Genomic DNA, 25783 nt, shown 5'->3' on the forward strand with positions numbered 1-25783 from the left:
CTTTTGATTTCCATTTGCATGGAATATCTTTTTCCATCCCCTCACTTTCAGTCTGTATGTGTCTCTAGGTCTGAAGTGGGTCTCTTGTAGACAGCATATATATGGGTCTTGTTTTTGTATCCATTCAGCCAGTCTGTGTCTTTTGGTTGGAGCATTTAATTCATTTACATTTAAGGTAATTATTGATATGTATGTTCCTATTACCATTTTCTTAATTGTTTTGGGTTTGTTTTTGTAGGTCTTTTCCTTCTCTTGTGTTTCCTGCCTAGAGAAGTTCCTTTAGCATTTGTTGTAAAGTTGGTTTGGTGGTGCTGAATTCTCTTAGCTTTTGCTTGTCTGTAAAGGTTTTATTTCTGCATTGAATCTGAATGAGATCCTTGCTGGGTAGAGCAATCTTGGTTGTAGGTTTTCCCCTTTCATCACTTTAAATATGTCCTGCCACTCCCTTCTGGCTTGCAGAGTTTCTGCTGAAAGATCAGCTGTTAACCTGAGGGGAATTCCCTTGTAGGTTATTTGTTGCTTCCCTTGCTGCTTTTAATATTTTTTCTTTGCATTCAATTTCCGATATTTTGATTAATATGTTTCTTGGCATGTTTCTCCTTGGATTTATCCTGTATGGGACTCTGCGCTTCCTGGGCTTGATTGACTCTTTTCCCATGTTAGGGAAGTTTTCAAGTATAATCCTTCAAATATTTTCTCAGTCCCTTTCTTTTTCTCTTCTTTTTCTGAGACCCCTATAATTCAAATATTGGTGCATATAAGATTGTCCCAGAGATCTCTGAGAATGTCTTCAATTCTTTTCATTCTTTTTTCTTTATTCTGCTCTGTGGTAGTTATTTCCAATATTTTATCTTCCAGGTCACTTATCCATTCTTCTGCCTCAGTTATTCTGTGATTGATTCCTTGTAGAGAATTTTAAATTTCATTTATTGTGTTCTTCATCATTGTTTGTTTGCTCTTTAGTCCTTCTAAGTCCTTGTTAAACGTTTCTTGTATTTTCTCATTCTATTTCCAAGATTTTGGATCATCTTTACTATCATTACTCTGAATTCTTTTTCAGAATAGGCACGTAGACTGCCTATTTCCTCTTCATTTGTTTGGTCTGGTGGGTTTTTACCTTGCTCCTTCGTCTACTTCATATTTCTCTGTCTTCTCATTTTGTTTAACTTACTGTGTTTGGGGTCTCCTTTTTGCAGGCTGCAGGTTCGTTGTTCCCATTGTTTTTGGTGTCTTGCCCCAGTGGGTGAGATTGAACCAGTGACTTGTGCAAGCTTCCTGGTGGGAGGGACTGGTGCCTGTGTTCTGTTGGGTGGGGCTGGATCTTGTGTTTCTGGTGGGCAGGGCCATGTCCGGTGATGTGTTTTGGGGTGTCTGTGAACTTAGTATGATTTTAGGCAGCCTCTCTGGTAACAGGTGAGGTTGTGTTCCTATCTTACTTGTTTTTTGGCATGGGGTGTCCAGCACTGGAGCTTGCTGGCCGTTGGGTGGAGCTGGGTCTTAGCATTGAGATGGGGATCTCTGGGAGAGCTCTCACCAATTGATAGTACATGGGGCTGGGAGGTCGCTGGTGGTCCAATGTCCTGAACTCAGCTCTCCCACCTCAGAGGCTCAGGCCTGACACCAGGCCAGACCACCAAGACCCTGTCAGCCACATGGCTCAGAAGAAAAGGGAGAAAAAAAGAAAGAAAAATTTTAAAAATTAAAAAAAAATAAATTTTTAAAAGTTATTAACTTAAAAAAATAATAATTTTTTAAAAAAGAGAGAGCAACCAAAGCAATAAACAAATCCACAAGTGAGAACAAGTGCTAAAAACTAAACTAAGATAAACATAAAAATCAGAAACAAATCAGTTGCAGACAGCAAACTTCAAGTCTACAGTTGCTCCCAAAGTCCATCGCCTCAATTTTGAGAACGTTCTTTGTCTATTCAGGTATTCCACAGATGCAGGGTACATCAAGTTGATTGTGGGGATTTAATCCACTGCTCCTGAGGCTGCATGGAGAAATTTCCTTTTCTCTTCTTGTTCGCTCAGCTCCTGGGGTTCAGCTTTGGTTTTGGCCCTGCCTTTGGTGTAGGTCGCCTGAGGGCATCTGTTCCCCACCCAGACAGGAGGGGGTTAAAGCAGCAGCTGATTAGGGGACTCTTGCTCACTCAGGCCAAGGGAAAGGAGGGGTACGGTAGTCATAATTGGAATGTGGGGCGAGCCTGTGGTGGCATAGTCCGGTGTGACATGGCAACAGCCTGAGGCCTGCCGTGTGTTCTCCCAGGGAAGTTGTCCCTGGATCGCAGGACCCTGGCAGTGGTGTGCTGCACAGGCTCCTGGGGTGGTGTGGCTAGTGACCTGTGCTTGCACACAAGATTCTTGGTGGCATCGGTAGCAGCCTTAACGTTTCATGCCCAGCTCTGGGGTCTGAGTTGACAGCCGCAGCTGGTGCCCGTCTCTGGAGGTCATTTAGGTGGTGCTCTTCCTTCTGTGGGCAGACGGGGAAGGAATCCCCTCTCCTCGTGCACCCTGAAACAATTGTCTCCTGCCTCTTCGGCAGTTCCAGACTTTTTCCCGGACTCCATCCTGGCTAGCTGTGGTGCACTAGCCCCCTTCAGGCTGTGTTCACGCAGCCAACCCCAGTCCTCCCCCTGGGATATCAACTCCGAAGCCTGAGCCTCAGCTCCCAGCCCCCACCCGTCCCGGCGGGTGAGCAGACAAGCCTCTCAGGCTGGTGAGTGCTGGTTGGCACGGATCCTCTGTGCAGGAATCTCTCCACTTTGCCCTCTGCACCCCTGTTGCTGCGCTCTCCTCCGTGGCTCCAAAGCTTCCCCCCCGCCCACCTCCTGTCCCCACCAGTGAAGGGCCTTCCTAGTGTGTGGAAACTTTTCCTCTTTCACAGCTCCCTCCAAAGGTGCAAGTCCCGTCCCTATTCTTTTGCCTCTGCTTTTTCTTTGTTCTTTTGCACTTACCCAGGTACATGGGGGTTTTCTTGCCTTTTGGGAAGTCTGAGGTCTTCTGCCAGTATTCAGTAGGTGTTCTGTAGGAGTTGTTCCACTTGTAGACGCATTTTTGATGTATTTGTGGGGAAGAAGGTGATCTCCACATCTTCCTCCTCTGCCATCTTGAAGGTCCCCCCCAGTTCCTATACTTTTTATGGCCTAATTCCCTATTTTATAAGTTTGAGGCAATGGAACCGAATTGATGTACCTTATTTACCTCTAGAGTGATTTAATACTTATGGTCATGTAGATTGTTTATATAGGTTCAATAAGAATCTGTCCTTTTTCTTACCAGAATATAATTGAATATTCACTATGCCAAAAATTCCACTTAATTAGGTGTGATAAGCCCTTTATTAAGGAACAAAGACTACATTTTACATGTGAGAATGACATCTATGAAGTCCTCCCAGGAAAACTTCTCTGGGATGGCTTTATGACTTATGAAATTCTAGCCTTACAGGTAGTAAAAATTTCATTTCCTGGCAGGCATATTAACAAATATGGGAATCTTAGAGAAAATAGTGCTAATACGGATGGTAAAATTTCTTCTGACACATAAAAGTTATTCCCAGCCCTAGGAGTTTTACAAGCCTCCAGACAGAAGTTCACTGTCAAGCCTCAATATCATGTGGCTCTAATTCTGTTAGCCACTCAAAAAGGAAGTGTTTATATGTTACATCAACTCCTCTTGTTATGCTTGTGGAAATAAATTTTAGTCAAATAAAACAAAATATCAATTTAATAACACTGAGTCAGAAAACTGTTAATCGGCTTAGGTTTTCTCAAAGGCAAGAACTTGCCCACAGAAAAGAAAAACTGCAGAAGCAAAAACTGACACTTCGTTCTGCTTCATTCATGACTGAACCACTGGGGGGTGGGGGTGGGGACATTCCACATCTGGAGATAATCCAAAAACAACAGGCTATTGTGCCTGGCTCAGGACTCCAAAATAATAAACTCTGACTCTTTCTCATAAATATGGACTCTGGCAAAAACAATTTTCTCCTTGATTTTTACTATGCTAACAAGTGAAGATAAACTGTGAATATGATGGACATGTGAGAAAGCTGCTGATTTCTACCATGAATATTGTAGCCTTGGTCATCTTTTTTTCCCTTTAAATACTTGTTGTGATTTGTATTTGACAAACCAATCTTTCTTTCTGAACTTGGACTCCCTTTACCTTTTGCAGTAAATTGTTTATTTGTCCAAATGTTTCTGTCTCTGAGTCTTTGACGGCATTTACTATGTGCTGACACTAACACCATGCTGGAGTTGAGGATTTGGAAATGAATTTGGAGGAAGACACCTGCCTGTAAATAAAGAACTTCCCCTCAAATATTTGGTGGGATGTTAACACCACCTTCATTTGCTCTGACACTCCATGCAAAAGGAACGGATCCTCAAAACAGTTATGCCTAAGAGGCCACACCTGGGATCCAGAAAGTTGTCCTCTGAGGTGGTTCTGTCTACAGCATCCTTATCCAGCCTCATCTGTGCCTCTCTTGCCCTACTTCGTGCTTCAACCACTCTTGAATCCTCCCAGGTCTTGGAACATGGCAGCCTCTTCCCACCCCAGGCTTCTTCTGTTTCTCCTGCCTCACATGTTTTTGCCAAGCTAGTACCTGTTCCTTCACAATTCAGCTAAACATCATTTCCCTAGGAAGACTTCCCTGACCACCTGTAGCCTTTTATAAACTCTCCTAACCCTCAGAATTGCCTTGAACTTTTCACAGTTGTAATAAATTATGTGATCCTTTGTTTAATGTCCACATTCTTTGCCAGACCATGTACTTCATGAGGACAGGCACTGATTCTCTGTTTTCACTCACCTTTCTGCCCTCACCACCTCCCACGGTGCAAGGCAACTGTGCGCGCTCAGTAAACATTGGTTGAATGAGTAAACGAATAATAAGAGCAGCGTGGGGGCTTAGAACAATTGGACCAGGGAAAAATTGTCAGGATGTTTGTTTTGCGATTTCATGGTACCTCCTGAGTTGGTTATTCACAAGGTGACAAGAACTATTGAAAGAGATGAAATTTCTAGAATTTCAGGTTCCAAAGAAAATAGAAGAGTTTGAAATTATGTACCATCCTGAGATCATTCATTTTTTCAGTCGTTCAATAAATACTTTACTAAGCATCTACTATGTGTCAAGCACTAGGGATGGACACAAAGGTGAATAAAACAGACCCAGTCCTTGCCTTTACTGTTTATAGTCTAGTGAGGGAGGCAGACATTAACAACATCCACACTGACACACAAGATGTAAAATTATAACCAAGTCACGTGCTAGGAGGAGAGGTACAAAGCACACTGACAGCCCCAATAGGGGTTTTCCCTCACCAGGGAGTCTGCCTTTTCCAAAGGTGCCTGCTGAGCTGCAATCTGAAGGATGAGTAGGTGTGTTTAATTAAGAATATGCAGAGTATGACCTGCTGAATAAGGATGCACAAACCATACACACAGGGTGGGCAGGTAGCTCCCTCACTGTCTGAGCTTCCACTTTGGGGAAATGTTTTGACTGAAGGCACAGTTTCAATACACTCACACAAAGAAGTAAAGTGACAAGATTTATTACTTACAGATTCCAGAAACAGAGGAGGGTGGTGTGCATTGAGCTTGGGCGGGGGGGCAGTCCTCTGTCCTGGGTCACAAGCCAGCAGGACACAGAGAGTAAACACCTTTTACTTATAAGATGGTTGGGGAGCACCACTAACTTTTCGAGGGCTTAACTTTAAGTGCTTATTTTAAAAGGTGTCCTGGGAAATGCAAAGCAGGACCTTGTGGCTGGAATCCTAAACTCAGGTCCTTATCTAAATGTCCAGACTCTGGGTACAAGCAGAGTTATACTGTAAAATGCCTGGGCAGCAACTCAAAATAGTTGCCTCTTCACAGGAAGTGATGCAAACATGAAGTTCATGCTGCTTGACATGCCATGAATAAGTACTTTTTCTCTGACCTAGGGTTCTTGTGTCTTCTGCCAGAATCCATGAGATTCTGTCTATCTCATTAGCTTGCAAGTAGTATAAAATCTCAGGCCCTTCATAGTTATTGACAGGCTAGTAGATGACATATACAAAGGCACTATGGTGGGAGAGAGTAGAGCAAATATAAGAAAGAAGGCACGAATGGATGCGTTATAGGGAGTGAAGGGGGCATGGCATGAGATGAGGCTGGGAGGTGATGTGCCATGGGACCCTTGGCCAATCCTGCTGGGGCAGGCCCAGGGAATGTCTTGGCTGTTTGTTATGACAATGCCACCTTCATGCAGAACATGTGGAACTAATAAACTGGGTTTGGGGGAGCACAGGACAAGGCTTGGGCTAATCCGTACCTATGAAGTAATTTTTAACAAAGGAAGAGAGTGAACTTAGGTGTTTTCTTAACATCCTGCACCCTGTTATGAAAATTTTTACATGCCTACTACTTCGTAATACTTCTATTAGAGATTAGAGGAAGTCCACTTCCCAGTGCCCTAAACAAACAAGGGGAAGTTATCATGGACTATCATTGCTATCAATCATCTAGGGTACAAAAGAAGGCTAGTTGCCTTAAGAGGGTGAAGCCATGACCCTTTAGTATTCGTGAGTATGACTCTGGACAAACTGCTTTCTGACCATTTCTCTTAATAAAGAGATGTTTCAGTTTATAGGGAGAGGAAGGAAGAGAAGTGGGACAGAGGGAGAGACCTCACCAAGAGAGGGCTGTGAAATCAGTGTGGCTAACATTGGATTATTACCTGTGATTGTAAAAATAAAGGTATCTGTTGAGAAGCCCTCTGACCCATTCTGGCAATTGGAGTTCTGAACTTTTCACTCCCTGCCTATTAATTAATTTATAGCCTGCAAAGAATGGAGTTGTCCAGGATCTTTGGCCAAAAAAAGTATCCACAAACAAGGAACAAATCATGCAGAGCCTTGTTAAGAAGTTTTGTTCTTATCTGAAGAGTGATAAGAAATCACTGAGGGATCTAGAAAGGGTTGGCATCATTACACTTAGGTTTCAAAAGAGAGGAGCTGAGAGTATGGAGATTATTGATCTTCTGAGATTATCTGCTCCTGGGGGAAATCAAGAGTTCCCTGAATTTTTACTCCTTGGTACTTCGCTGCAGCCCCAGGCTTCCCAGATTCATACTCATTTTAATGGGCATTTCAAAAAGGAAGCAAAACAGCACCAGGTCTCAGAGCGTTCTCAGCAATATCCCACTCCTCTCCAGGTTTCTTTTAAATAATCAGCACAGGCCAGCTGTGGGAAACAGCTTGGAGAGGGGGAGAGTGGGTGAGGCAGGGTGCTGCTGGGCTCAGGGAGAGAATAAATAACAGCATTTTTTGGGGTACTGCTGGTTACAGAATTCAATTGTGCCCAGTTTCAACCTGGCTAAGGGCCTGGACAGAGGGCTGGAGAGGCAAAAGTAGAGGCTGCCAGAAAAGCCCGGAAACTTCTGGCTTTTGGAGAAGATCATCCGCCTGATGGCTTTTCTGCTGGCAGGTGCCTCAGGAAGACCTGGCCCAAGTTTTCAGAACTCTCCAGGGTTTCTCAATCCACCTCAGGTGGCCCGCAGTGCTCCTCCCCCGCCACTTTCCAGCCTGCTAGTTCCTTCACTGACACACAGCTCAGTTCCTGTAAATGGGATGGTTTGGGGTGTGGGGGAGTGGAGTGGGACAGGTATAAGAGGAAGTTGGAGGCCCAGGGAAGCGTCCTGTCTAGGCAGCTGGGCACCAGGAGCCTAAGGGCAAAGGAAGAGGCCACGCCATGCCCCCCTCTGCTGCAGCCAGGATGGGTCTGAGGGTGGCTCAGACAGGTCTCTGGGTTGGCCACAGAGCCGCTCCACAGAGGGCCTGGCTTCCTACCTGCTGTGGGAGTGGTAGCAGAGTCAGGGGAGAGAGAGAGGAGGAGGCTGGTGTGAGGAGGCCCTTGATTCCTTTATGGTGGGGGGTGCAGGGAGCAGGAGGAAGGGCAGGAGGTACTTGCAGGGGGTCTCACCCTGGATCTCCCTTCAGGTTTTGTGGTCCTGGTCCTGCTCCAGAGCTGTAAGTAACCCCTTTTAAGTCATGGGAGGTGGGGATGTGGTGAGGGCTGTGTGGAAGGGACCTTGCCACTAAGGTAGCGCTTTTCCAGCTTCTTCTGTGATTCAGATGGTTCAGAAATATTAGCATTTGTTAAACCAAGGTGATGAGTATATAGGTGTTTATTATACTATTCTCTACTTTTCTGTATATTTAAAATTTTTGAAAATTAAAAACTTTCAAAGGCTCGGGTTCAATGAAGGTTTCAACTAATCGTTTACTGGGAACCGCTAACAGGAGACCAGTAGCAGCATGGATGAGTGATGCCCACTGTTATTCCTCCACAGTCAAGAGGGCAGAAAAGGCTTACTTTGCAGCAGGAAAAATTAGAATGAGCGGGGAGGAGGAACTTCCTGGTCCATTGGGATATTGTGCCCCAGCTGGGGGGATGGACTGAAGGGGTCTGGGGACTGCCATTCTGGGTGGGTTACAAGTTAGGGGCACTCCCACAGGAAGGCAGAGAAGAGATGCGCCAGAGCTTCTCAGATCAAGGACTCCACTGAAGGTCCTGCAAGACTCTCGCCTGAAGGCCAGGGTCTTCTGATATGGCTGTCTGGGGCTGGGTCCCTCTTCTCCTTCAAAGCCGCTGCCTCCAGGAAGCCGTCTTTACTTGTACCAAGTCCCATTTCATCTTTATTCATCAGCACCCCCTCACCCCACACAGTGTTCTGTTCTTAGTCTGCAGTATATTTATCTACTATATTTGATCTTTTCTAAGCATTTTCAAAATAGACCTTATTTTCATCAGAAAGAGAACTCCCCTGAGCCAGCCCTTTTCATTTAGAATTCTAACTTTGCTCACAATTTTGCCCATCAACCCCGCCCCTCAAAACCCCATTAGTGCTCAGCTCAGGGCTCAGCCAGAGGGTCCCTGGCTCAATCTTGGCCTTCTCCTCAGGTGCTGCATACAAGCTGATCTGCTACTACACCAGCTGGTCCCAGTACCGGGAGGGTGATGGGAGCTGCTTCCAGATGCCATCGACCCCTTCCTCTGTACCCACATCATCTACAGCTTTGCCAACATAAGCAACAATGAGATCGACACCTGGGAATGGAATGATGTGATGCTCTATGACACACTGAACACACTCAAGAACAGGTTGGGCCACTGGCTGCCCAGCAGGAGGAAGATGGAGGGTTAGCAGGGCTGGTCTCAGGGCAGAGTACTCCTGCTCAAGAGGATGGGCGAGGTCCCCAGTACTCACCTCTGGGTGGAGAATTGGAGGGCCTTAGCTTAAGCGGGAGGAAGTGATGAGGGCAGGTGTCAGGGTGTAGAAGAAGACTGTAGAAGAAGGCACAGCTGAGCTCCCCTGGGAAAGGGAACCCTCTCCATCCTCTGAGGGTGCCTCTCCACAGAGAAAGTGCTCATGACTCTATTTTGCCATATCCTGGCTTCCCCACTGGAGGGAACAAATATTGGCAACGTACCTCAGAGTAACTGCCACAAATGCTTAGAAAGTCTTAGAATACTGAATCTCAGGGTTGGAAGGACCTCAGAGGCCTGATTCAGCCTCCCACCCAAAGCTAGAAGCCTGATACAGCCTCCTAAACATGGGGCCACCCCATGTCACAACAACTTCACTCAACCCCTGCCCTCCTGCCTCCCTGTGCCCCACAGGAATCCCAACCTGAAGACCCTTCTATCTGTTGGAGGATGGAACTTTGGTTCTCAAAGGTAGGATGACTCATCCCCCAGAGGTTGATGGAATATGAGGAGGCATAGGTTTCTCCTCATCCACTGGATGGGGGTCACAGGGACCCCAGACTGGTCAGGCACAGGGGCCTGAATGGTTGTCAGGAGCCTGTCTCATGTACAACCACGAAATCAGAGCACAGAGAGGGAAAGGAACTTGCCAAGAGTCACACAGCAAGGTGGCAGTCAATATTCTGATTCCTTGCCAATGCTCTTTTACTACTTCTCAGACATGAAAACAAAGAAATTTGGGGTGGCGAGGGATACTGTCCTAAGGGCTGGAAGGAGAGAGATGGAATGAATGGGAAATTTGGGAATGGAGACCCTGTGAGGACATCCTGGAGCGGGTAGAATTGGAACAGGCTTTAAAAAGGGGGCAAAGATGGCCATAGCAGCTCTCATTTACTGAGCCGTTACTATGTGTCAGGCATCCTGTCCAACCATTATCACATGTAATCCTCATAATAGCACTGTGAGATGGTATATTTATGCCCATTTTACAGGTGAGGAAACTGAGGCTCAGGTTATAACCTGCTCAAAGTGGCTTGGCTAGTAGGTGATAGAGCCAAGGATATCTGACTCCAAAGCACATGGTCTTTCTAAGATAATTGGAGGTGGGTCCTGTCCCAACCATGCCCTCCTAGAGCTGTGTGGGTTCAGACTCCCAGCTCCACATGCCCCAGAGACCCTTCCAGAGGGCTAAGGCACCCAGCGTATTGGTACTGAGCACTCTACTGGGGTGATTTCGGTTCTAGATTTTCCAAAATAGCCTCTAACACCTGGAGTCGCAGAACTTTCATCAAGTCGGTGCCACCATTTCTGCGGACCCATGGCTTTGATGGACTGGACCTAACCTGGCTCTACCCTGGGCGGAGAGACAAGCAGCATCTCACCACTCTGGTCAAGGTGCTGGTTGGGTCAGGGAAAAGGGCAGGGAAGTGGGGAGCACCAGGGAGTGGGGAGGGCAGAAGCTGTCTTCAGAGATATTCTCCTGAGGCAGGCAAAGGGGGATTCAGGCCTCTTTGCTGCAGGGTCCTGAGATCTGGACCAGGGATAAGACAAACAAGCCTGTGTCCTGAGATCTTACACAGCAAGGAAGACATCTTTTGACAACAGTGGGAGGTAGGGAGCGGTTCTAAGAGGCAGAGGTCACTAAGCAGAGCACCCATTCTTCACTGCCTCTTTTCATTCTCAAACTGACACTGCCCACTCCACAGCATGCACTGCATCAGGGGTACTCAGTTACCCCAGGGGAAGAGTGATCATTTAAACAAATTGTTCACGGTACAATATAAATCACTTTAATTTTGTGTTCTCATTTATAAGCTTGAACAAAGCACAGACCAACAGGCAAATATCTTCCAGCACCATCTGTGGACCAAGTGGGATCACTCTCTATTCTCATGGTCCCTCCAGGACAGAGAATAATTGAGTGTTGATGAGTATGCATGGGGTGTAGGGATGAGATTGGTCCAAACAGTTTTTTAGGAAAAGGATGGGTGAGTCTGAGGATGAGACCACTTTATCGTTCCCACTGAGCTCCAGTCAGGTTGGAGACTACAGCAGACAGCGAAGGCCAATGGCATGCTCAGAGATCTTTCTCCGCAAGGTTTGCTGTCACTCACCTGCCTCTCTCCCAACCAGGAAATGAAGGCTGAGTTTGCAAGAGAAGCCCAGGCAGGAGCAGAGCAACTCCTGCTAAGCGCAGCAGTGTCTGCTGGGAAGATTGCCATTGACAGAGGCTATGACATCGCCCAGATATCCCGGTGAATCTCCTGATGCACTCTGCCCTAGCACTCCATGTGCAATCAGAAGACTGGGCTTCTAGTCCCAGTTTCTCCAAAGATGTGTGACCTTGAGCAAGTCACTTCCCCTCTGTGTGCCTCAGCCTCCCCATCTGTCAAATGGGGCATAACAATCCCTATCCTTCCTTTTCATTTGGGGTATTGTGCTGCTCAGTTGAGAAAGTCGTTATGAATGTATGTATTTGTGGAAAAGGAAGTAGCGAAAGTTATACAAACCAGCCAGTCACTAGTCTCTGGAGGGGCAAGGCAGCAGTAATGATACCTTTCATTTCCAGGCTGCTGGGGAGTCCTCAATGTGCTGTCACATGCAGGTGACCCCCTCCCTTTCCTGTTCACCCTGCCCCTCCTCCTCGCCCTGCCTCCTCATGCGTGAGAATGAGCAGTCCCCAGCCAAGCAGGCTGATCTCTCGGTGGAACAAAGGCATGGGTCTTAGGAAACCCAAGAGTAAGAGACAAAGGCTCTTCGCTCTGACTTTAGAATCTTCTTTAGGGTCTTAGGGAGTGTAGACTTGGTGCTTTAATTGATCACTTAGAGGGTGGGAATGAGGTGGCTCTCAACCATTTGCCATAAACACCTGAAGCTCATGTTCATGCAATCCACCTGCAGACCCCCCAACTTTGTGTGTGGAAACCTTACTCCCCACCAGGAGGAATCATAGGTTCAGGCCATCCTTTGGTCCTGCTCTCTCCCGACAAGGCTAGCTGTTGATGCCACTTGTAATCTGCTTTCTCAAAGATGAATGTGGCTGGAGTGGAGGGGGTGACGTGTGTTGGAGGCCAGCTCCGAATTGTGTGCTGGGGGCAGATTGGAAGAACCCCATTCTTGCCTTGAATGCTCCTGTGGGACCCTGAGCCCACTTCCCAGTGTGGCACAAGGGAGGTGGTCCAGCAGCCTAGACAGTGGGTCACTGGGTTCTACTGGGTTTTGGGTTAATGGCTTTTCTCTTGGCTGCCTGTTTCTCCAGCTCACATCCTGCTAGGGTGGTGCGCTTATTCAATTTTTCGCCTTGTCCTGCATCCACTCTTCCACAGACACCTGGACTTCATCAGCCTTTTGACCTACGACTTTCATGGAGTGTGGCGCCAGACCATAGCACATCACAGCCCCCTATTCTGAGGCCAGGAAGATACAAGTTCTGACAGATTCAGCAATGCTGTGAGTGTCCCAAAGGAAGGAGGGCTGAGAGGGGACCACAGACATGCCACTTGCCAGAGCTCAGACACCAACCTCTCCACTCCTCAGTAATCCTGCAAGGGAGGTGTTATAGGGCCCACTTCACAGATGAGGAAACTGAGGCCCAAAGTTTATGCATTCTCCACAGCTCTGGGAACTGGGAAGGTGATAATTCCATAAAGAATCAGGACATCTCCTGATGGGCCTATAGGGTGGACCTAGTGAAGGCAGAGGGCAGATTGAAGACAGCACAAAGAGGGCTGGGGGCTGAGAGGGCAAGAGTCTAGTCTAGACCTGCCATTGTTTGCTGTGTAACCTGGGCCAATCACCAGATTTCTGCAACTATCGAACAGTAATAATCCCTTCCTATACCTAAGAGGATTTTTTTCAAGACTGAAATTACACAATGCTTTTTAGACTGACATTACAGGTTCCCAGAAGGAAGGGAAGTCCAGATGCATCTAGACCTGGAACTCCACCTTTCAAGGCAGCAGTGGGAACTGCACAACCTTTCCCCTCCTAGACCACCAGCATCTAACTGCTCAAACTGTCCTGCCCTACCCACCCACAGGACTACGCTGTGAGCTATGTGTTGAGGCTGGGGGCCCAGGCCAATAAGCTGGTGATGGGTATCCCCACTTTTGGGAGGAGCTTCACCCTGGCCTCTTCCAAGACAGATGTGGGAGCCCCGACCTCAGGGCCAGGAATACCAGGCCGGTTCACCAAGGAGAAAGGGACCCTCGCCTACTATGAGGTATGAGCTGGGGAGAAGGTATGATTTCCCACGGCACCCGCAGCCCCGGGGAAGGTGAGCCTCCCACCCCACCCCCACTTTACTCCTTTGGAAGTTAAAAAAAATGTTCCAGCAGACCTAGCACGCTGGAGAAGAGGGAGGAGGAGGGCAGGCACATCCTGTCTGCACCCCCTCTGGCCACCAAGTTGGGGCCTTCCTTCTAGCCCAGGAAAAAACAATGGCCAAGAGGTAGGTTCTTTTGTTTCAGCCCATCCTCTGATGCTCTGTGCTGCCTTGGGCCGGTCCTCAGTGTCAAAGCACCATTTCCCAAATCCCTGTTTAAGATGCAGGAAGCTAATCAGAGCCCCCATAATGCCCTCACGTTACAGCAGCTACAGGATCCTGGGATCTTTGCATCTGTTTTAAGTAAAGTTGTGTGAAGCCTGCAGTGGCGTCCCCCTGGTGACCTGCAACGTCTCAGCACAGCTCCCCACACCACCCCTGCCCTGTTCTCTGCTCAGACCTGTGACTTCCTCCGCGGAGCCACGGTCCATAGACTCCTTGGTCAGCAGGTCCCCTATGCCACTAAGGGCAACCAGTGGGTGGGGTATGACGATCAGGAGAGCGTCAAAAACAAAGTACGTACCTAAGGCCACACCCCAAGTTGAAGAGGGGGAGGGAAGCCCCCTGCACTGAGGGTGGGGCTTGGCTACAGAGGTGTTTTGGGTCTCAGGTGTCTGCTTTTTTCTCCCATGGGGAGGTGTCCAGATAGCATGCCCCCCATAAGCACCCTGGCCCAGGGAACCCAGCCCTGCCTGCTCTGGGTCTCCCTGCCAGGTGCAGTACCTGAGGAACACGCAGCTGGCCGGCGCCATGGTGTGGGCCCTGGACTTGGATGACTTTCAGGGCACCCTCTGCGGACAGAATCTGCACTTCCCTCTCACCAGTACCATCAAGGATGCGCTTGCTGAGGTGCAGCCTTCGGTTCTTGGGCACACAGTGAGGCAGAGATCACTTGGCTCTGACTGGCTAGGAGACTGATCACCTGCCCTGCTGGGTCCCCTGTTGAGCTTCAGTCTCCCTTCCTTGGGCCCATGCGGAGGGCCACAGCTCTGCCATCTGAGCTCAGCTCCGGTGGACAGGCAGGTAAGGGTGGGGCTGCGGGACCAACACAGTGTAAGACACGGGGTCAGCACATAACTGCTGATTATGGAGAATGCTCAACAACTCCAAGCCCCACACAAGGAGATTTCTTCAACTCCCTTACCCTCAGGCCTCCATGCCTAAGGACACCATTTTGGCAAGCTCTACCACCGCAGAGTGAAATATCTTACAAGAAGCAGCAACCACACTAATTATATCCTCTGCAAAGCCCAACTTGAAACCTTTACTCAGGAACATAATCACGTCCCCATTCCACTTCCCATTCCTGATTCTGCAGCTGCTCAATAAAGCACTGGGGCTCACCAGTTATTAGTGCTTGCTTCAGTCTATCTTTGTGGTCCCACTGGACCCACGGGGCTCACCTCCCCCATCTCTTCTGGATTCCTCTCTCTCAGGCTTGGTAGTCCTGAGCTGCAGAAAGTGAGATCACCCTGTCCTCTGCTGGGCCCCAAGAAGTCCCCAAAAGAGGCAAGCATCACCAGACCCATCAATCATGGACTTAACCCAAGAGGGCTGATGGGCTTCCAGATCTTAAAAGTCATTGTCGTCCAGACTTCTCGATACAGTTCCTTGTTGAAAGAAGCCTTTTCTGTTTCCAGGGGCTAGCAGGCACTAGGAAGGAAACTCTTTAACACCAACCCTTCATCTCCTCTCACCCTGGGGAGGGGTAGGAGCCAACACAGGGTCAGGTTAGAGAGAGCCCTGACCCTGGACTCTCAGGGCTAGAAGGAGACACCTATGTTACCTCACATACCCTCCCTCCGTCCCAGGCCTAGAGTCTCTACAGGGCTTGAGAGCTAGCCTTCCAACCTCCCCCCACACTCTCAGTGACCAGTTGCTCATTACCTTAGAGGAACCCTTTCCATTGCTGGGCTGAAATCAGTCAGATGTCTTAGGGCTGTAATCCAGCCCTCTGTCTCTCCCCTCTCGGGACATAGCCCTCAGCCCATGCAGAGATCAAGACTCCTCAGCTCAGCCTGGGACATGAGGTGGGGGCCAGATGGGACGGGATGGGTCAGACGGGATGAGCTCAGATCAGCCAGCCTTCCAGCCTTTATGAAGTAGAGATGTTCTCAGCAGTTTCTGTGAACTCCCAGAGCCCCGAACATGCCTTATATCCAAAGAGAGTTCAGCTGCATGCTCCAAAACCAAAGAGAATTTATTTGTGGATTCCCCGATGTTTGGATTGTCTGTGACTTGGCCTAGTGGTTTGTGACACTGGTTTGAGCTGTGGGGAAGAAAACACCTATTGGCCTCCCTGAAATCTGAACCAGCTGGAGCGGGGCAGATGCAACTGATCCCAAGGTCACCGCCAAGCTAAAGGCAAAGAGAGTGAGAACTTGGCCAGAGCTTCAGCGGGTACCTGGCATTTCGCTGCTGGCCAGTGGGTCAAGCATTCCCTAATCCCTGCCCACTGCCTACTCTACCACACAGGGGTCTTTGAAAAGCCAGGGGCTTTTGAGTGAGTCCTCCAGGGCAGTCAACCCCCACCCTACCTCCCCTGGCCACCCTTCCCCCATCCCGGGACAGTCTCTGGAGGGCTGACGCAGTGTCCTGCAGAGTTAGTCACATTCACTTATAGCTGCAGAGTCAGAGGCCAGGGATAGGGATCGGGTCTCCAGTCCTGGAGGACTGCCCAGCAGGACACTGAGTCACCCGGTAGAGGTCACGTGCACCCAAGCAGGGCAGGATCTGGAGGCTCCCCAGGCCCTCCACTGCCTCTCCCCAACAAGGACAGCCACTGGTGAGAGGTGGCCACACTCCTGTGCCCCCAAGCCCCAGGGCAAGGGGAGAGCATGCATGCGACTGAGGGCCCTAAATGAATTACATGTGTATTGATTTTTAAATTATGGGATATATCATACAAGCTAAACAGTGCATAAAATGTATTTGTTTAATTTAAAGAATTACTATATAGTGAAAGCCTGTGTAACCACCACCCAGGACAGGAAATGAGACCTCATTGGTGCCCCTGAAACTCCACAGTCACATGCATCCCTGTCCCTCTGCCCAGAGGCAGGCACTATCTTGACCTTCCCTGCCTTCTTTTGTGGTCTCACCCCCTAGAGACGCCCCTTGAAGAAGAGAGCTGGTGCTCCCTGTGCTTGAATTGAATATGAATGGGGTCTCATCGCTCTCTGTGCCTGGCTCCTTTTGCTCCCTGTTATGTCTGTTAGATCAACCATGTAGCTGAAGTTTGCTCATTTTATTCCATTTTGGTTTATAGGGGTGCATACATGTCACAGTTATTTATGCATTCCCCTGCTGAAGGAGAGCTGTGTTCTCCAGATTTGGTGTTACAAACAATGCTGCTGTGAATGTTTGCATGCATGTCTCCTGGGGCACAGGTGTGAGAGTTTCTGGGGGTGTAACTGCTGGGTCAGAGAATTTGCACATTTTCAATCTGACTAGATATTGTCTCACTTTTTCCAAAGAGATTGCTCCCATCTACACTCCCACCAGCAATGAGAGTTCTTGTTACTTCCCCTCCTCCCTGACACATGTTATTTTCAGGCTTATTAAATCATTCTCAATCTTACTGTTTTATTGGATGAATAACTCAATGACTAGAAATTTGGTTGTACCTGTCTCATTTCCCCGTGGCATGCAGATGTCCTGCTTCGAAGAGTTTACAAGTCTCAGAGTGCTGTCCTCCTCCAAGGTCTCTTCCAGACCTGTCTTATGACTTGATTTTACCCCCAAGGGCTAGGGGACTGTCATAGTGCTCTCTGTAACAGATGGGGAAACTGAGGTCCAGAGCAGGGATTGGAGAGGCTGGGTAACCAGGGGCCTTAGACTCCCTTCCTGGGGTCCCATTGCTAGAAGACCTTCCTCCAATCAGGCCCACCTTGGGCATCCCAATTCCCTCCCTCTCTAGGCCCTCAACCTCATACAGCACAAGTGAGAATTCCCAGGGAATGTGAGGACCAGGGGAGTGTGGGAGCCCAGGGACAAAGCTGGGAGTGCTCCCAAGAGAAGGCTGTTTCAGGCTGTCTGGACCCCAGCACCCAAGCTGAGAAGCCCTGGGCACAAGTGGTCCCCCAGAGGCCAAACACACAGAGCCTGATCTGGGTTCATTCTCCAGATGGAAGCTCTTGTTCCCATTGCCCTGACCCCTGGCACAGGCTCCTGGCAATGTCCCATCTCACCGATCTGTACCCTCCTCCCATCTGGGCACCAGAACCTTGCCTGCTGAGATCCAATCGGGGTGATGGATGAGGTCGTGCACTCCTCAAGGGACCCTTGCAGTCCTCCGCCAGAGCTATTCCTGGCTTCAGCGCCTCCCCACGCACCCCCCCAGTCCCCCTGCCTGACCTGACCCCACAGCTGGGAATCATTTGCTTGGGGGTGGGGCAGCCCCCTGACTATATAAGCCTGGACCTAGGTGTCCCAGGCACCCTGGAAGCACAGACCCTCCAGTGCTGCTCCCTGCGCACTCCAGCCGGACCCTCCAGCAATCCTTGCAATGAGAGGAAAAGCCACCTGGGAAGCCCTTGCCTGTGGTCTGGAGGAGACTGCCTCTGAGTCTGCAAATGTGCCCACCACAGAGCCCTCTGGAGAAGTGGCAGCACCGAAGTCTACCGGGGAAGAGCCGGCTCCCAAGCCACAGGAGCCTGCCCCTCAGGCACCTGCCCCCGCAGCCTCTAAACCCACACCTCCAAGTGAAGGTGACAAGAGGCGGGGCAGGTGGAGGAGGGAGGCAGACTTGGCGGAGAGTGGTGCGGGGAGAGCTTTTGACTACGAACCTCTTTATCTCCCCCTGCTTCTCCCTCAGATGTCCCCAGTGCCCCGCTGCTGCTGGCTGTGGAGGACGTGAGTGACAGCTCGGTGACTGTGAGCTGGGAACCCCCGGAGAGGCTAGGGAAGCTGGGGCTCCAGGGCTATGTTCTGGAACTCCGCCGAGAGGGAGGTGAGCTATGGGCTAAGCCCTGCATACACCCAGGGGAGGTGGGCTTAGAGGGCAGCAGGGACAAGCTTCCAGACTCTGCAGTTGGGTCAGTCCAAAGGGAGATACAGAAGGAGGGAGAGGAAGCAGTCCGCTCAAGCCACTCACACACAGCTTCTTGCTCCACCAACACACCTCTGAAAGCAGGAGGATGTCCAAACAGCCTTAGGAGGCCCCCTGTCCTCCAGCTCCAGGAAGCCTCTGAGTAACAGAGATAAAAGGGTAGGTGACACTGGGGCACTCCTCTGTGAGAATGAAGGAGGTGGTAAGTCTCAGAGGACCCTGCTTGGGGAGGGCAAGCAGGAGGTGGAGAGCAAAAGAAGCTGAGGGGGAGGGTAAGTTGTAAGCGACAGTGAGGAGAAACAGGGGACGGGCAGCTCTGGCCAAATTCCTCATGCCACCATCCTGTTATCCACCTCCGTGGCAGTCAAGTTCAGCCTTGCCTCTGCCTTTGCCCCTACCTTGCTGTGTGATTTGGCAAATGTGTCCAACCCTCTCTGGGCTTCAGTAAACCCATCTCTGGCCACCACTCAAGGGTTCTAACATCAGGTGTCTTTGATGCCATTTGACAACAAGAAGTCAGGGAGGCAAAGGGAAAATAAGTCCCAGAAAGGGAGGTCAGCTTCCTCAGATCATCAGCGAGAAGGGAAGCCCCACTGAGAAGGGTGCCCACAGCCATGGAGCCAGGGCCTTGCACTCTCTTCATTTCTCTCAGCCTTGGAGTGGGTGCCTGTGAATTCCCGGCCCATGATGGTGACCCAGCAGACCGTGCGGAACCTGGCTCTAGGTGACAAGTTCTTCCTACGTGTGGCTGCAGTGAGCTCTGCAGGGGCTGGCCCACCAGCTGTGGTGGACCAGCCTGTCCACATCCAAGAGATCATTGGTAAAGCCTGCTCCCCAGCCCTTCCCAGGCACCTTATCTAATGGATGGAGAAACTGAGGCCAATGGGTAGAGCGAACAGGGCAGTCATTTCCCCCCATCCCACACTCACGTGCACAAGCCACCTGCTATCGCCGTTTTGCCTTAAGAAAGTCCCAGGTTCCTCAGCAGCAAGGGGCCTCTAGAGGTCAAAGAGGCCATTTCCATGAGTGGCCCAGCCGCCAAGCTTCCTGACCTCCAGAAGTGAGAGCTCAAGCTCCCCAGGTCACCTGCCTCAGAGTCCCAATGCTTAGAGTCATTACATTCTTCCTACCTAATCTTAATTCCTTCAGCGGCCATGGAAGCTCATTTTCTGCTCATTTCATATGGCCTGGGTTCCAGATTCTCCCAAACATTTTGGAATAGAGAGGAGTCTTTGCTTGCCTCTTGCTGCACCACGTCCCTAGTGGGAAGAAGATTAATGCCCTGCAAAAGGCCGGTGAAGGTTTCTCCATCCCCAGAGGCCAGTGCTGCACTGGGAACCTGGGAGGCCAGCTGCTGTCCCCTTGCTAAGATTTCTATTTGTAGGGTGCATTAGCCTCAAGCCCTCCCAGGACTGATCAGGTTTCAGTCTGTTAATGGCAGTGAGTCATTTGGTCTGATCCAAGGTCTCTGGGGACAGCCCAGAGCCGCAGGGTGACAAGAGACATAGGCCAGCAGGTGGCCTGAGGCCTTCTCCACATTTCTCCTTGTTCCCCCCTCCTCGTCTTGACCCCATAATTCTGGACAAGGCCTCCAGACAGAGGGCGTTTCGCGGCCACAGAAGGGGGTCAAGTTTGGATTCAAGGAAATACTTTTCAACTCTAAGACCTGAGAGATGTGGGAACCAGGAGGTTGGGAGTGTAGAATTGTAGACTGTTACGGCTTGTCCATCCAAGCCAAGCAGGTCCAAAGGCACCCAGGACTCCCTTGAGGTCACCTAGCCTATTAGTGGCAGTCCCAGAACCTGACTCCCACACAGGACAGTTCATGTCTTACCAGGCAGCAGGGAGTCTTTTTCTGGTGGTTTTCAAAACCAGAGGACTTTCCCTTCCTTTGAGTCTGGGTGAGACATGGTCCCACCTGGCAGCTCAATATGGACTCATCGATTCTAGCCTGGGAGTGCCAGGAAGCCCTCCTTGTTGCGGAGTGGGGTTGGTGGGCATCCTGGACCTTCCCCGAGGGCCCGGGGATCTCAGACTCTGAGAGCCTGCAGGGGCCAGGGCCCTCTACTTCAAGGCCTAACACGGAAGGAGTCAGCTAGACTCAGCACCCTCTACTCCATTAAAATTCCTCTGGCAGGAGAGAAGGGGATTTCCTGGAGAGAAGAGGGGAGGAGGCTGTGAATAAACAGGGAGCAGCCAGCCAGGCCCCCCTCATGGGCAGGGCAGGGTGGGGACCCTGTCCAGAATCCTCAGCTGCTCAGCTGTCCCTCCTCAGCCACCTGGAGCTGCCAAGCATTCCTGGCCCCCTGCAGCTGCCCCTGGAACATTCCACGCCTGATGCTCCCAGGGCCAAGTGCCTGCACAGCTAATCCTCAGAGACACTGTGTTCCTTCTGTCTCCTCCGTCTCTGCCCTGCGTGCCACTGACCAACTGCTGCCACCTGTTTGCCACTGAGGAGCCTCAGCCACCACCACCCCTACGCCCGCCCAGGGGGATAGTGGCAGGGGCTGTTGCAGCTTCTCTTGGAATGCCCTTGCACCTGATTAGGTGATAGTCAGGAAGGTGGTTCTCTACCGTAGCATGGGGCTGAAGTAAAGTGTCAGGAAGGACTTCCCCACCGCAGACTGAAAGGTAGTGGAAGGAGTAAGAGAGAAGGAAGCGGGTAGGTCTGCTCTGGCTTCATTTAAAAAGGGAAAGATCCCAATCCTCCCATATGGCTTGGAGACAGAGCAGTGGGCAAATGGGTCTCACAGGGGCTTCTCTGAAGGCCTGAGCTGTTCAAAGCAGAAGGGCAGAGGGACTGGGAAGACAGTGTTGCCACCCTTCCTGGGAATGCAGGGCCACAGGCGCAGCACATGCTGCCCACCAGGGGGAGCCAGGGAGCCAGCTGGGGCCCATCTGGAGCCCAGGAATACCAGAGCTGCAGGGCAAATCCCAGCCTGGCAGGGTCAGGGCACCAAGGGAGTGCCCGGGATGCCTACCAGTTCACACCATGGAGGCCCTGCCCTCCTGGAACCTCCTGGCTCTCAAGTCCCCAAGGGCCTCAGCGGATTTGGTCCCTGGATCTGGGGAGTGAGCTTTGCCCTGTCCACAAGGAGGCAGCCTCAGAGCACACCCAGGAGACCTCCTACCCAGCCAGCAGCCTTCTCCAGTTGTCCCCTACCCCTGCCACAGAAGCCTCCAATCAGCAGCCCCCCTGCTGTGCTCGCTTTAATGCAGAGGCCCCCAAGATCCGCGTTCCCCGCCACCTTCGTCAGACCTATGTCCGTCAGGTGGGAGAGATGATTAACCTGCAAATCCCCTTCCAGGTGAGTATGCCTCCTGCCCAGGTTAAGAACTTGGGTGAAATAAGGGCCCCCGTCTGAGGTGTATTAGAGGAGCCCAGGAAATGTCAGGATCCCCGTGGAGGTCTGCCTGAGACCCATCCACCAAGATGGCCTCATCCTCCCTCTGTTGTACACATGACTCAGTTGTGATTCTCCAGCCGGTGAACAGGACAGGTGGCCCCGGGGCTGGCTGGACATCCGGAGAATGAGGCTGTAGGCAGCACCTGTGGCTCTAGCCTCTGCTACCTCTGCTCGGAAGGGCCAATGGGGCCAGCTCTCCTGGCACAGGGATCCCTGGAGCTGAGTGGGTGTGGGGGTGCTGGCACCTTCTGCGTTCACCTTGAGGGCTCCTCCCTCCCAGGGGAATCCCAAGCCTCAGGCCTCGTGGACCCACAACGGTCACGCCCTGGACAGCCAACGGGTGAGTGTGCGCACCAGGGACCAGGACTCCATCCTCTTCATCCGCTCAGCCCAGCGCTCCGACTCAGGCTGCTATGAGCTCACCGTACAGCTGGAAGGCCTGGAGGCCAAGGCAGCCATCGACATCCTGGTGATCGGTATGGGGCCAGGAGAGGCAGGGCTGACTTGCTGGGGACCCAGAGACCTCACCTCCTGCCGCAGAACTGATGGCCAATGGGGTCAGGCCAAGAGAGAGTGATAAGAGCCAGATCTTGGGTGGGGGGATTTTGCAGCAAGCCCAGCCCTCCCCCTCACTCTCTCTCACACCCTGGTCCTACAGAGAAACCTGGATCCCCCAGCAGCATCAGGCTACTGGATGTCTGGGGCTGCAACGCTGCCCTCGAGTGGACACCACCCCAGGACACAGGCAACACAGAGCTCCTGGGCTACACAGTGCAGAAGGCAGACAAAAAGACAGGGGTGAGGCCTGCTAGAGCAGAGTACGGGGAGGAGGAAGGTCTGACTGGGGTTGGGTTTGCGGGGAAAGAAGTGGCCCAGGTGTCTGGGAAGGCCTGTCCACTAAGAGTCCATGGACCGAAGAGCTCTGGTCTGCCCACCACTAACCTGACTCCCTGTGTGGCTTTTGGCAAATCTCTTTCATCTCTGGGTTTCAGTTTTCTCCTGAAGACTTCAAGGGTGGCTCTCTGAGGCCCTTCAAGCTCTAGAGCAGTGCTTCTGGAAATGTAATGTGCATATGAATTACCTGGGAATCTTGCTAAAATGCAGATCTTAATTCAGTGGGTCTGGGGTGGGGACTGAGATCTTGAACTTCTATGAAGTTCTCAGGTGATTCTTACTTTGCAGGACCTCGGGCCACACTTTGACCAGTAAAGTTCTAGAATTCTCTGAGGACCCCAGCAAGGTCACATTCTCCCAGGGGTTCCTTCTCCCAATTTAAAGTCCCTCAGACCCAAAGCTGGATGATTCAGCCTCCCAGGGATGGGGCGTGGAACAAGCCCCTCTGAGGAAGAGGCCACAGGGGGAGCAGGGAGGGGGAGGGCAGGGGGGAGGTGAGGATGACAGGCCCAGGGTCCCTGCAGCAATGGTTCACAGTGCTGGAGCGCTACCACCCGACCACCTGCGCTATCTCCGACCTCATCGTGGGTAACTCTTACTCCTTCCGAGTCTTCTCGGAAAACCTGTGTGGACTCAGTGCCTCGGCGGCCGTCACCAAGGAGCTCGCCCACATCCAGAAGACAGGTGGGTCTGGGTCCAAGACCGGAAACCAAGCTAGGCCTTGCCATGCTGACCCTTCTCCCTGTCTCTGACTTTTCCTTGGTGTGTCAGCAGCCCTCCCTGTGTGCTTCTCATGGGTGCCCACTTGCCAGAGCTTTTGCTGCCCTCTCCACACCCACTCCACAGCTACCCACACACACACATTCACATGGCGTGACTGTAAAGAAATGGATGTGGTTGATTGATTGTAACTAACACATCAGAGCAAACCCATGCAAATGAGAAGCACCCCTTGGGAGGCTGTGCACTTATTCTAAAGATGCCGTATGGCTGCCAACATCATAGCAGTCATTGGGTCTCCTGTGCAGTATCCCAAGGGAGCTACTCTGAAGGGCAATGTGTGTGGACAGGTAGACTGGTGAGTTTGCTAAAAGCAAACTCCCGACCCTAATATAACACCACAAAGATGGACAAGAGAGATATGGGTATTTACTGTCTCTATACAGACACATGGCCCTCTTGCGTCAAATGTGAAATTCCAAGCCCTTTCTCCCTGTCACCCTGCGTGCTCCAAGGCCCTCCCCCGTACAGTCTGTGTGGGCTGCAGAAAGCACACTCTTTTAAACACTAGCCTGAACTGCACAGAATTAGGAAGAAATTTTCGTTTAAAAGAAGAAAGCCAGTCAAGTCTCCAAAGACAAACAGAAATGAAATGTAGAATCCCTGGGTTTTTAGTCTCCACCCTCAGCCAAGATCATCTCGTCTGTTTGGTTTTGCTGCCCACTCCCCTCTGTCCTCCCCTCTGTGACTCACCCAGCTGTGGTTTCGGCTTTCCTCTGCCTCTTTGAGACATTCTGCCTCTAAGCTCCTGCATGTTGGTTGTGCCTGGCTTCCCAAAGACCCCAGGAGCCTGGGGTCCTGCCATGGGGTTCCAGAGGAGGAGGCAGGGATGAAATGGATTGTCTCCCACCCTTAATTTTCCTCCAGACCACCAGCTCTCTGCTCAGAGAGCCATAGTCATCATGTGACCTTCCATCGCTTAAGCCGCAAACTCACTACGTGATATTGGGCAAGTCCCTCATCTATGAAGGGTCTTAGTTTTCCATCTGTCAACTGGGGATGACAAATTTATCCTTGCAAAGGAATGCTGTGTAGATTAAGTGGGATACCTAAGTGTAAGCTGTAGTGATTTTAAGAAAATGGATGAGGTCAGTCTTAAGAGGTCTCCTCCTGTAACCTCAAATTCACCCTACTTTGTCCCCCAAAACCAGATATTGTTGCCAAACCTAAAAGCTTTGTTGAGCAAGACTTCTCAGAAGCCCCCTCGTTCACCCAGCCCCTGGCTGACCACACCTCCACCCCTGGCTACAGCACGCAGCTCTTCTGCAGTGTCCGAGCATCACCCAAGGTAAGGGGCAGGGCCCTGCTGTGCCCTGGGCAGGGGCACTGGGGTTGAAGGATCTTCCCAGGCATCTTTCCCTAAGCCTGAGGATGGCCTTCGAGAGCCTCGTCCTGGCCCACAAACTTCCCAGCTCTCCTCTGACCTTGCTTCCCCAGCCCAGGATCATCTGGATGAAAAACAAGATGGACATCCAGGGTGATCCCAAATACCGCGCCCTCTCTGAGCAAGGTGTCTGCACCCTGGAGATCCGGAAACCCAGCCCCTTCGATTCCGGGGTCTACACCTGCAAGGCCATCAATGTGCTGGGGGAGGCGTCTGTGGACTGCCGGCTGGAGGTCAAAGGTGAGGGCTTGAAAGGGGTCACTCCTTAGGAACCCTCCAATGGATAGGAGCCCAGGAGAAGCCACCTCTTCTCCTGCTGGACTAGACGAGGCTGAGTGCTGAAAATCAAGGCAAGACAGGGGTAGTGAAAATCGAGGTCAGGCTGTCAGAAGGACTTTCCAAGAGGGAGGATGGCTTAATGTGGGTAAAGGAGGCGGTAGAGTCTGCCTCGTAGACAGATGGATCACTGGGGTGAGGGCATGAGACTCATTCACGCCCCCTCACCCCCCACTCGGGTCCCCAGCAGACACCCACCCCCTCCCTGAGCTCTAACCTTCAGATCTCTCCCAGCCTCAGCCACACACTGAAGAGCCACTGGTGGAGGCTGTGATGAGGAGGAAGGTAAATGGCTGCATGCACTCCCTCTGCTGCCTCTGGGGGTGGAGTCCAGGAGCAGGGGTG

General features: G+C 51.0%; 2 protein-coding genes across 2 annotated transcripts; both read left to right on the top strand.

Annotated features, from left to right (window-relative positions):
* The first annotated feature begins 7745 nt into the window (after window positions 1–7745).
* On the top strand, window positions 7746–17947 carry CHI3L1 (chitinase 3 like 1). Its single transcript, XM_061183726.1, is given in 12 exon segments — window positions 7746–7794; window positions 7994–8023; window positions 8958–9023; window positions 9026–9158; window positions 9678–9734; window positions 10508–10658; window positions 11397–11518; window positions 12590–12713; window positions 13303–13485; window positions 13986–14102; window positions 14302–14463; window positions 17930–17947. Coding segments are annotated over 12 exon segments (1212 nt in total).
* Window positions 17948–18094: 147 nt separating this feature from the next.
* On the top strand, window positions 18095–25444 carry MYBPH (myosin binding protein H). The gene is made up of 10 exons (XM_061183727.1): window positions 18095–18296; window positions 18404–18538; window positions 19290–19457; window positions 21857–21945; window positions 22325–22520; window positions 22703–22842; window positions 23463–23622; window positions 24870–25006; window positions 25156–25342; window positions 25428–25444. The coding sequence occupies exons 1-10, from the start codon at window positions 18095–18097 to the stop codon at window positions 25442–25444; spliced, it is 1431 nt and encodes a 476-aa protein (XP_061039710.1).
* Window positions 25445–25783: the final 339 nt, after the last annotated feature.

Source organism: Eubalaena glacialis, chromosome 3, assembly GCF_028564815.1.
Source record: "Eubalaena glacialis isolate mEubGla1 chromosome 3, mEubGla1.1.hap2.+ XY, whole genome shotgun sequence".
NCBI classification, from domain to species: Eukaryota; Metazoa; Chordata; class Mammalia; order Artiodactyla; family Balaenidae; genus Eubalaena; species Eubalaena glacialis.

Coding starts and splice junctions, on each gene's coding strand:
- MYBPH (XM_061183727.1), top strand. CDS start 18,095: ATGAGAGGAAAAGCCACCTGGGAAGCCCTTGCCTGTGGTCTGGAGGAG. Junction 22,521..22,702: donor CATCGACATCCTGGTGATCG/GTATGGGGCCAG, acceptor CTGGTCCTACAG/AGAAACCTGGATCCCCCAGC. Junction 22,843..23,462: donor AGGCAGACAAAAAGACAGGG/GTGAGGCCTGCT, acceptor GGGTCCCTGCAG/CAATGGTTCACAGTGCTGGA.